The sequence below is a fragment of the Motacilla alba genome, chromosome 17 (assembly GCF_015832195.1).
Source record: "Motacilla alba alba isolate MOTALB_02 chromosome 17, Motacilla_alba_V1.0_pri, whole genome shotgun sequence".
Taxonomy (NCBI): Eukaryota; Metazoa; Chordata; class Aves; order Passeriformes; family Motacillidae; genus Motacilla; species Motacilla alba.
Genome location: NC_052032.1, coordinates 1,387,974 through 1,398,407, shown reverse-complemented (window position 1 = coordinate 1,398,407; position 10,434 = coordinate 1,387,974). Strand labels below are relative to the sequence as shown.

The window sequence follows — 10,434 nt, the reverse complement described above, 5'->3', positions numbered from 1 at the left end:
TTTCAGGTGACACCAGCCATAAGGAACTGTTTGGTGGCCTTTGATCCAAGCAGCAAACAGCCCTGAGCTCCACTCCAGGGGTGACAAACCAGGGCAGCTGGGGTGACACTGAGCAGAGCTGGAAGGAGGTGGAACAGGGAAGTGCAGAGGAAAAGCTGCTCGGTCAGAGAATCTGGGCTACCACTCCACACACACATGGCCAGCCCGTGATCCAGGTCTGCAGCCAGTCCCTGCGCTGGGAAGCGGCTCTGGGATGCTTTTGGGACTGGCTGATGTAACACACAGGGGATTCTTTCCTGCTTGCCTCGGGAAAGGACAGAGCAGAGCCTGGCACCCAGAGCTGTGGCACCTTTATCCCCAAACACTCATCAGACGCTTCCAGCACCTCCTCCTCAGTGGGGCCACCAGTGGGTAGGGCTGGAGGTTCAGGTGGCCACTCCACCATCTGGGTTAGGATCACCGGATCACTTTCCCTGAGGATCCTTCCGCAGAGTTTTATCCCCCTGCTCACGGGAGCAGGGAACGGGTGGTCCAGGTGCTTCCACCCCCACCTGGTCACTGCAGCTGTTTACAGCAGCTCGTGGGATTATTATTATTTTATTTAAAAAAAAAAGTGTTTATTTAACAAAACATTCGGCAAAGGGGCGTTCACGGGCATGTTAACAAAACTTAAAAACCAAAAATGTAACAGCTCAGAGGGGGGACGGCGAGGCCCGCCCGGCGCGGCCCCCCCGGCTGAGCGGGGCTGGGGCTGCCGGGGCTCCCGGGGCGGCCCCGTTAGAACTCGAAGGTGCCGAAGTGCGCGGTGCGGCCGCCGGCCTTGGGCTGCGGCTTGTACCCGATGCGGTCATTGATGAGCTGCTCGCGGCTCTTGTGCTCCGTGCCCAGCGCTCCGATCGCCGCCGCCTCCTCGCCGCCCGCCGCCGCCTCCGCCTCGTCCCGCTGCTTCCTGCGGCTCTGCGGGCGAACGGGCCGGTCAGGGCCGGGGGCGGGCCGAGCTCCCCGCGCCCGGCCCCACGCGCACCTCCAGCTCCTTCCGGACGCTCTCGAACTCCTCGATGTCGTCCAGCTTCAGCTCCAGCCGCGTCGGCTTCCGACGGAGCATCGCGACCGGCGGCACCGCGGCACGACCGAGCGCTGCCGCCCTCAGCGGGCCCCGCCCGCCCCGCCACACCTCCCGGCGTGCCCCGCGCGTCCCGCCCTTAGAAAGCACTGCATCTCCCGGCGTGCCCCGCGCGTCCCGCCCTTAGAGGGCACTGCATCTCCCGGCGTGCCCCGCGCGTCCCGCCCTTAGAGGGCACTGCATCTCCCGGCGTGCCCCGCGCGTCCCGCCCTTAGAGGGCACTGCATCTCCCGGCGTGCCCCGCGCGTCCCGCCCTTAGAGGGCACTGCATCTCCCGGCGTGCCCCGCGCGTCCCGCCCTTAGAGGGCACTGCATCTCCCGGCGTGCCCCGCGCGTCCCGCCCTTAGAGGGCACTGCATCTCCCGGCGTGCCCCGCGCGTCCCGCCCTTAGAAAGCACTGCATCTCCCGGCGTGCCCCGCGCGTCCCGCCCTTAGAGGGACTGCATCTCCCGGCGTGCCCTGCGCGTACCGCTCCCCCAACCCACCTCCCGGCGTGCCCTGCGTGTTCCTCCCTTAGAGAGCGATGCAGTTCCCGGCGTGCCCTGCGCGACCCGCCCTTAGCGTGACCGCCACGCCTCCCGGCATGCCCTGCGCGACCCGGAAGTGGCCGTGAGGCGCCGTAGCCCGAGCGCCGCGAGTCTCGCCCCGTTCCCGCTCCCGCTCCCCGGTTCCCGTTCCCGCTCCCCTTGCGAGCTTCTTATCCGTTCCTGGTCCCGTTCCCGTTCCCGCCATGGCCACCGCGCGGGCACCGGTGGCGCGCGGCGGGGCCCGGCCCCCCGAGGTGAGTGTCCGGGAGATGGGGGCGGCTCCGGGCCGGTTCCCCGCACGGCTGCGGCGCCGTTGCTGTGTGGGGTTTACGGTGCACCGGTGACAGCGGAGTTTAAGGGAGCCGAAGCCTCCCGTGTTTTCCCGCACTTTGACCTAGTCCTGGTTGCTCTCCCGGGAAGTTCGTGTGAGGCGCCTCTGCGGGGGGAGGGAGCCGGGCACCGCTCACTCCCCAGCGTTCCAGGGAGGGAGCTGGAGCATGGCATCGCTCCTGCCTGTGCTGGTGCTCAACAGGAGGAAGAAAAGCTTCGTGTTCTAAAGCTTTTTCAAAAAATATCTCTGCAGATAATAAATAATAGGGACACAACACTGCCTGGTTTTTGTAATTTAATGTGGCGTTTTACTTTTGAGCTTTTTCCCTCGAGCAAAAACCTCAGTGTCCAGTGGCTGCTCCATCCCTGGCAGTGTCCACGGCCAGGCTGGACGGGGCTCGGAGCAGCCTGGGACAGTGGGAGGTGTCCCTGACATGGCAGGGGTGGCACTGGATGGGCTTCAATGCCCCTTCAGCCCAGACCAGGCTGGGATTCTGGGAGGTCTTTGCATGGTGCCCAGGCCTGTTCTCCTGGCACAGCCAGGCTGTTTGCTGTGTGCTCTGTCCCCACACTCTGTGCCCCCTCTGGCTCTCCCTGCAGCCCCCCAAGGCCAAGGCTGCCGAGGAGGCCGAGGCTCCCCCGGCCAAGCGGGCGCCCATCTTCTACGGGAGCCTGGAGGAGAAGGAGCGGGAGCGCCTGGCCAAGGGCGAGGCAGGGCTGCTGGGCAAGGAGGGCATGAAGGCTGCCATGGAGGCTGGCAACATCAACATCAGCAGTGGTGAGGATGTGCAAACACCCTTCGTTATCCCTCCCCGCAGATGTGACACTTCCAAATGTCTCTGCTTGCTCTCTGGGCATCACCTCAGAGCCGTCAGGGGTGGGCGGCTCCGTGCTTGGATCTTCCCATTCTGGAGGGATCCGGGGCAGAGGGGCTCTGGGGGGCTGAGGGAGAGATCGAGGGGCAGAGGGGCTCTGGGGGAGCTGAGAGGGGGATCCAGGGGCTGAGGGAGGGATCCGGGGGCTGAGGGAGGGATCCAGGGGCAGAGGGGCTCTGGGGGAGCTGAGGGAGGGATCCAGGGGCTGAGGGAGGGATCCAGGGGCAGAGGGGCTCTGGGGGAGCTGAGGGAGGGATCCAGGGGCAGAGGGGCTCTGGGGGAGCTGAGGGAGGTGTGGAGTGTCCCTCTCTGGAGACATCCCAAACCCTCCTGTGTCCCCTGCTGCGGGTGGCCCTGCCGGGGCAGGGGATGCTCCGGGTGATCTGCAGAGGTCCCCAGCTGTCCCCTGGGCCGTGCTGGCTGCGTGTGCTCAGGCTGTGTCTGCCCAGGGGAGGTGTTTGACCTCGAGGACCACATGAGCGAGCGGCAGGCCGAGGTGCTGGCGGAGTTCGAGCGCCGCAAGCGCGCCCGGCAGATCAACGTGTCCACGGACGACTCCGAGGTCAAGGCCTGCCTGCGGGCCCTGGGCGAGCCCATCACGCTCTTCGGAGAGGGCCCTGCGGAGCGCAGGGAGAGGTGCTGTGCCTGCACACAGGGAGTGGCCACCTGGCAAATCCCTGAGCTTTTCCTGGGAGTTGGGCTGCAGCGAGGCCTGCCGTGTCCGTGCTGTGCCACAGGGCAGCTGGGAGAGCTGGGGCTGTTCAGTCTGGAGAGGAGAAGGCTCCAGAGAGAGCTCAGAGCCCTTGCCAGGGCCTAAAGGGGCTCCAGAAGAGCTGGAGAGGGACTGGGGACAAGGCATGGAGGGACAGGACACAGGGAATGGCTTCCCAGGGTTGGATGGGATATTGGGAATTAGGAATTGTTCCCTGGCAGGGTGGGCAGGCCCTGGCACAGGGTGCCCCGAGCAGCTGGGGCTGCCCCTGGATCCCTGGCAGTGCCCAAGGCCAGGTTGGACATTGGGGCAGTGGGAGTAGCCTGGGACAGTGCAACGTGTCCCTGCCCATGGCAGGGATGGCACTGGATGGGCTTTAGGGTCCCTCCCACCACAAACCAGTCTGGGATTTCTGTTCTAAGAACTCCAAGGCAGAGGGAATGTCACACTGATATTTGTTAGGAGAGCTGAGAATTCCCTGACTAAGTCTAGCTTCATGACTTCCCTTCCAGGTTAAGGAACATCCTCTCGGTGGTCGGCACAGATGCGTTAAAAAAGACCAGGAAAGATGATGACAGGTCCAAAAAGTCCAAAGAAGAGGTAAGGGTGTCTCCTGTCCCCTCAGTGCTGAGGGAGGGATGGTATATCCATTTTTCATATACCCAGGGCTCCTGGCTTTGGCCAGCCCCTGGATTCTCATGTCATCCCTTCGGGCTTTTTCTGTGTTGCCCATTTCAGCAAATCCGTGGCAATGTTTGGTCTCAGTGAGGAGCACCAAGTGTGGTTTTTACTCACAGACCCTGCTCTGTGCTGCTCTCAGTGTGCAAACCAGGAGAGCAGGTGTGTGGGCTCTTACCTACTGGAGCAAGTCCCTTACTTTCCTTCACACTTGGGAAGAAAAAAAATATGTTCCTGCTGCTGCATCTGTTTCTGCCTTTGATTACTCTTTCTGCTTCTGTCTCTCTTCTGAGTCTCTTCTGCCTTATTATTTTTGATCTGTACTGTAAGAAATAATTTCTGCAGCTCTGGGCTTTCTCTTTACTGGGTGATGTGAAAACAAGAAAGGAGTTGCATGTCAGTAAATGCAGATGAGCCAGGGTTCAGCTGGAACGTTGAGTGAAGTGGCAGCATGATTGGATCTGTAGGGCAGAGAATTTGATTTATCTCTCCAAATCCCTTTTCCTGGGGCTTAATTGTGCAGAAGGCCCTTAAAAAGAGGCCAGAGCACAGCAGGGTTTGGGGGCAGGTGCAGGGAGGAGCTGAGGGGATTGAACACAGGGGCAGCAGCACCAGCAGAGCTTTTCCATCAGTTTTATTCCTGTTTTTACAGTATCAGCAGACCTGGTACCACGAGGGCCCACGCAGTCTGAAAACAGCCAGGTTGTGGCTGGCCAACTACTCCCTCCCCAGGTGAGAGAAAAGAGAGAAAACATTTGTCAAATGCAAGGGCAGATCCCACTGTGGGGAGCACGGGAAATCCAGGGAGTGGGGAGGCAAGTCTAGTGAGCCCAGAGCTTGAGCTCGCAGGGCCTTGATCCAGAGAAGAGCAGGGAAAAGGCATTTCCAGCACAGGGAAGGGGCAGTTCTGGGGGTTGTCACCCCACCTTTGCTCTCCCCAGGGCAGCGAAGCGGCTGGAGGAGGCCCGGCTGCTCAAGGAGATTCCCGAGGCCACCAGGACATCCCAGAGGCAGGAGCTGCACAAATCCCTGCGGGTAGGTTTGGCAGCTGCTCCACTGCCGTGTTCACAAGGTTTGGCTGATCCTCCAAAGAGCCCAGCAGGAACTCAGCTGCCTGAGGTGCTGTCCACATGCACACCAGTCTCTGCAATCTTGGGAGGTTCTGCTTTTCCTTTCTTTCCCTGTGTCTCTGAAGCATATTCTGACTCCTTCAGAGTGCTCCAGGGAGATGTAATTTGTCCCTGTGCATGGCAGAGGGTGCAGAGACATCCCTGTCTTGCCTTGCCACTCATCCCTGTCTTGCCTTGCCTCCTGTGAGGCTAAAGGAATGTATTCCTGGCTCTGGCAGGGGTTTGGCTGCCTGGGGAGCCAGGGAATGCAAGGGAAATACCAACTCTGGGTGCTGAACGTGGTTGGGATGACTCTGAGATGCCCTTTCTGAGCAAGCTAAGCCAGATTCCCAGCTTAACCAAACAGAGAGGCTCAGGCAGAGCGTGTGCTGCCCCCCTAATCCTGTTTACTCCAGAGGATTTGCTTCTCCCCTCTGTCCCGTCTGTCTGGTTCGATTCTTTGGATGAGTTATGGAAAGATGCCAAACTCCAGCCAGCTCTGTGTCAGAGCTGCAGCTGCAGAGCTCTGGGGCTGGAGGGCACATACCATGGGTGGCCCGGGGGGCTGAGCTGTGCCCCCAGGCTGTGCTGGGCCACCTGGGCCAGGCTTGCCCTGGCCCTCCTGCCTGGAGCTGGAGTGGCTCTGAGGCAGCATCCCCCTTTGAAAGTGGCTTTCCAAGGGCCTCTGCCTCCTCCTGGGCACATTTGCCTCCCCCACCTCAGGCTTTGGCTGGGGATAGCTCTGGGCTGGCTGTACTCCAGTCATTTATTGATGATTTTCTTTGTATTTCTTACAGTCCTTGAATAACTTCTGCAGTCAGATTGGGGACGATCGCCCGCTGTCCTACTGCCACTTCAGCCCCAACTCCAAACTGCTGGCCACGGCCTGCTGGTGAGACTGCCTTGGCAGCACCTGCTTTGGGGGCCGGGAGAGCACAGGAATGGTTTTGAAGGCTTGGGAATCATGAGATGCTGCTCTGAGCTCTCATCACCTCATTTTAGAGCTGAGCAGAGATTCATTGATCTGAGCTGGTTGAACAAGAACATTGATCTGTTCCTTGATGTTCTTCTCTGCTGACATCCATTCCTTGTCTTCCACAGGAGTGGGCTGTGCAAGCTCTGGTCTGTGCCTGACTGCAACCTGGTTCACACCTTACGAGGTAGCGAGGGGCTCTCACTGAGGCTTTTGTTTCTTTTGTTCCTCTCTGTGCTGAGCTCCTACATCTGAATTACTTGGTGGTTTAAAATGTTGTCTTCAGGCAGATTTCTCTCTTACTGAGAGCATCCCTTGGCTTGGGAGCAGGGGAATGTGTGATATAATGAGAAGGGAGACCTGGCCTTTAGCTCAAACCTCAGCTCCAAGTTTGTTCTTTCTATTTCTGAACAATTTGGTTTGGTTTCCAAACATGGTTTGAGTTACTTGAGTTACAAACAGCAGCAGTTTTGGGCGGGTCTCTTGACAACAGTGAGCTTCTTTGAGTAGTGGTAACTTGGACTAAATACAGATGTGAGGACAAATCCTTTGATTCATATGTGGAATTTTTGAGGGTTCCGAACCTTCATTTTGGGTGCTCTGGAAGTGAAGTTTGGCTGGGGGTGACAGGACAATGTCACCCAGCACTGAGGACTCGGTGAAGTGTTCGCTGGCACCTCTCTCACCAAGGAAATGCTGCTTTTCTGAAGAACTGGGCAGGATCCTGTGGCAGATTCTGAATCTTGGCTTTTCTTGCCCTTCAGGACACAGCACCAATGTGGGGGCAATCGTGTTCCACCCCAAGGCCACGGTGTCCCTGGACAAGAAGGACGTGAGCCTGGCCTCGTGTGCAGCTGATGGCTCTGTCAAACTCTGGAACCTGGAAAGGTCAGAACCGTTCCAGATGTGCACAGCTGCAGCATTGCTGTGCTGGGGTTCATTCCATGTTCCTCCAGACGTTTACCATCTTCCTGCCAATATGACCTTTTCTTGTAGTTACCCCAGTGCACTCCCTGGCCTCAGTATGTGCCACCCTCTTCAGCAGGAAGAGAGATCACCCTGATTAGGGAGCCAAGGTGAGGGAGATGGTCTGAAAGGAACTGAGGCAGAATTGCTGCTGGGCATTGCTGAACTGCTGGGGGTGATGGATGGAAGGTCTGAGGACTGTTTCATTCTAACATCTCACTTAGGAGAAAATTGCCCCTCTTGGATATTAAGAAATGAATTTTTGAGTGGTTGGAAAGCACCAGGATTTGGAGAGGGACTGACCAAATACACAGCCAGGCACAAAAAGTTCTGCCTGTGCTGCAAACAAGTGGCTGTCACTGCACAGAGGAGCTCTGGCAGATGGGCAGCACCTGTCTCAGGCCTGGGAAGAGGAGAAGGGTTCAGGTACTGAGCCTCAGCATCACCTGATTGAGAAGTGGAACCTGCAGGGCTCCTGGGAAGGGCAGGCAGCTCCCAGAGCCACAGTTGATTATCCTTACCTGAAAATCACAGTTTGTAACAGCAAAAGTGCCCCTGTGCAAAGAGACAGGGGGGTTGTTAGGCTTATGTGACCATATCTCTTAATTAACCTGTTGGAAAGAAACTTCACTGCTGTTCAGATCGTGTGTGAATGCTCCTGACATGCTGCCTGTCATTCTGGGAGAATAAATATTCCCTCCATCCTGTCTGCCTGCATCCTGCAGAACAGCAGGAGTTGCTGCAGTTCAGGATGTTGTGTTCTCACAACTCCCTGCAGTTCAGGTAGTTTGGGGTTTGTTTCTGTCCTTCCAAAAGTGCTAATGACAAGGGCCTTGTTAATTTTCATTAATAATCATCATCATCCCAGGAGAGCTTTACAACCAGCAGGAGGTGTGGAGAAAGGGTTTCACTCAGAGCTTTGAGTGTGGCCCAAAGGCAGAGTTCAGAGTCATTGGCTACAGCTCTGATGTTCCTGCCTGGTTTGATTTCATGAGCAGAGCTTTTGCTGCTGTCACAATGTGTGGGAAAAGGCCTGGCTTGAGCCAGACCCCTGTGGCCAGTGGCCAATGGTTTGTTCTGTGTTTCAGTGATGAGCCGGTGGCAGACATCGAGGGACACAGCATGAGAGTGGCCCGTGTGATGTGGCACCCCTCAGGGAGGTTCCTGGGCACCACCTGGTATGAACACCTGGGCAATGGCTTCCAGAAATGACCGTGGGCTGCCCAGCTGGGGGCCCTGTGCTGCCAGGGCTTGTCCACAGCAGGGCAGGGCTTGGCCAGTGGTGACCACAGCGGGGCTGCTGCAGTGTCAGTGACAGCAGGTCGTTGGGATTCCTTTCCCTGCCCCTGTGTGAGACACTGTTAGTCTCCGGTAGGAATAAAATGCTCCCAGAGTGGGTGAAATATCCTGTTAATCTCCCTGGAGTTACATGAGACCAGGGGAAATGGCCTCAAGTTACACCAAGGAAGGATTAGGCTGGATATTGGGGAAAAACGTCTTCACAGAAAGGGTGGCCAGGCACTGGCACTGGCCAGGCTGCCCAGGAGTGGAGTCACCATCCTGGAAGTGTTCAAAAAACACCCAGATGTGGCACCTGGGGACGTGGGTTAGTGGTGAATGTGGTGGTGCTGGGTTAACACTTGGACTCCATGGTCCTGGAGGGCTTTTCCAACCTGAGTGACTCTGATTGAAGGGGTGCTTTGTTCCTGCAGCTACGATCACTCGTGGCGCCTGTGGGACCTGGAGGCGCAGGAGGAGATCCTGCACCAGGAGGGGCACAGCAAGGGCGTCTACGACATCGCCTTCCACACCGACGGCTCCCTCGCCGGCACCGGGTGAGCTGCCCTGGCTCTGCACCAAGGGCTTGCTGGGACCAGGCATTTCTGCTGGGGGAATGGCGAGCCAGAGCCAGAGGGCAGGGATGGATGGGATATTGGGAATTAGGAATTGTTCCCTGTGAGGGTGGGCAGCCCTGGCACAGGGTGCCCAGAGCAGCTGGGGCTGCCCCTGGATCCCTGGCAGTGCCCAAGGCCAGGCTGGACAGGGCTTGGAGCAGCCTGGGACAGTGGGAGGTGTCCCTGCCCATGGCAGGATGAACTGTAAGGTCCCTCCCAGCCCAACCCAGTGTGTGATCCTGTGCTTGCAGAGGCCTGGATGCCTTTGGCCGGGTGTGGGACCTGCGTACAGGCCGCTGTATCATGTTCCTGGAAGGGCACCTGAAGGAGATCTACGGGATCAACTTCTCCCCAAATGGGTAAGGAGAGAGCTGGCACTGATGTGGGAGCTCTGAGTGTAAACTCCACTCCCTAAACTCTCCTCCTTGGCAGGTACCACGTGGCCACAGGCAGTGGGGACAACACCTGCAAGGTGTGGGACCTGCGGCAGAGGAAGTGCATCTACACCATCCCTGCCCACCAGAACCTGGTCACCGGCGTCAGGTTTGAACGTGAGTCCCTGCTGCTCCCTAGCCCTGCGCCTGCAGCAGCTCACATCCACACCTGCAGCTCAGCAGTGCCTGTGCTGGTGAGCAGAGATGTCATGTTTCCATTGCAAGCCTCACTTCTCCCCTTTTCTCCTCCTGCGCAGCCAACCACGGGAATTTCCTGCTCACGGGTGCCTACGACAACACGGCCAAGATCTGGACCCACCCTGGCTGGTCTCCACTGAAGACATTGGCGGGGCACGAGGGGAAGGTGATGGGCCTGGACATCTCCCTGGATGGGCAGCTCATTGCCACCTGCTCCTACGACAGAACCTTCAAGCTCTGGACAGCTGAGTAGCTCAGAGGGACTGGTTATGGACTGGGACAGGGACGTTAATGACTTTTGGTTGCTTTTTTATATTAAAGAAAAAAATGGGAATCCAGTGTGTTACAGCAGCTGCAGTCATGGCTGCTCTGGAGTTTGGGTGTGTTTGAAGCACCACTGTTGGCCCGGGCTTGGTTGGTGTCAAGTCTTGGGGGTTTTCCCACATTTTGGACTGGTTTTATACTGCAGGTACCACTTTCTGCTGTAATTTTGATTCATGTATTTCTATCCTCCCCTCCAAGTTCAGCTCCCAGGTGTCCTCCAAACATTTGCAGTAACCACAGAGCATGTCAGGTTTGGTGTGTGGTTCAGCTTCTGTTACTGTCCTTCTCAC

General features: G+C 58.0%; 2 protein-coding genes across 2 annotated transcripts; one reads left to right on the top strand and one right to left on the bottom strand.

The window, feature by feature from the left end:
• Positions 1 to 607: 607 nt before the first annotated feature.
• On the bottom strand, positions 608 to 1,188 carry CDC26 (cell division cycle 26). Its single transcript, XM_038156409.1, has 2 exons — positions 1,025 to 1,188; positions 608 to 957 (listed from the first exon to the last, which is right to left on the bottom strand). The coding sequence occupies exons 1-2, from the start codon at positions 1,103 to 1,105 to the stop codon at positions 778 to 780; spliced, it is 261 nt and encodes an 86-aa protein (XP_038012337.1). The 5' UTR covers positions 1,106 to 1,188; the 3' UTR covers positions 608 to 777.
• A 511-nt stretch (positions 1,189 to 1,699) lies between these two features.
• Positions 1,700 to 10,393, top strand: PRPF4 (pre-mRNA processing factor 4). The gene is made up of 14 exons (XM_038156436.1): positions 1,700 to 1,904; positions 2,581 to 2,758; positions 3,305 to 3,491; positions 4,080 to 4,167; positions 4,898 to 4,977; positions 5,187 to 5,280; positions 6,152 to 6,246; positions 6,456 to 6,514; positions 7,092 to 7,215; positions 8,382 to 8,471; positions 9,006 to 9,128; positions 9,440 to 9,547; positions 9,621 to 9,739; positions 9,880 to 10,393. Exons 1-14 carry the CDS (start codon positions 1,854 to 1,856, stop codon positions 10,071 to 10,073), a joined length of 1,590 nt encoding a protein of 529 aa, XP_038012364.1. The 5' UTR covers positions 1,700 to 1,853; the 3' UTR covers positions 10,074 to 10,393.
• Positions 10,394 to 10,434: the final 41 nt, after the last annotated feature.

Bases quoted from the DNA above. Each gene is read 5' to 3' on its own strand.
- PRPF4 (XM_038156436.1), top strand. From the start codon at position 1,854: ATGGCCACCGCGCGGGCACCGGTGGCGCGCGGCGGGGCCCGGCCCCCC. The intron at 1,905-2,580 runs GTGAGTGTCCGG...CTCTCCCTGCAG, and splicing joins GCGGGGCCCGGCCCCCCGAG to CCCCCCAAGGCCAAGGCTGC. The intron at 3,492-4,079 runs GTGCTGTGCCTG...CTTCCCTTCCAG, and splicing joins CCTGCGGAGCGCAGGGAGAG to GTTAAGGAACATCCTCTCGG.
- CDC26 (XM_038156409.1), bottom strand. From the start codon at position 1,105: ATGCTCCGTCGGAAGCCGACGCGGCTGGAGCTGAAGCTGGACGACATC. The intron at 958-1,024 runs GTGCGCGTGGGG...GTTCGCCCGCAG, and splicing joins GCGTCCGGAAGGAGCTGGAG to AGCCGCAGGAAGCAGCGGGA.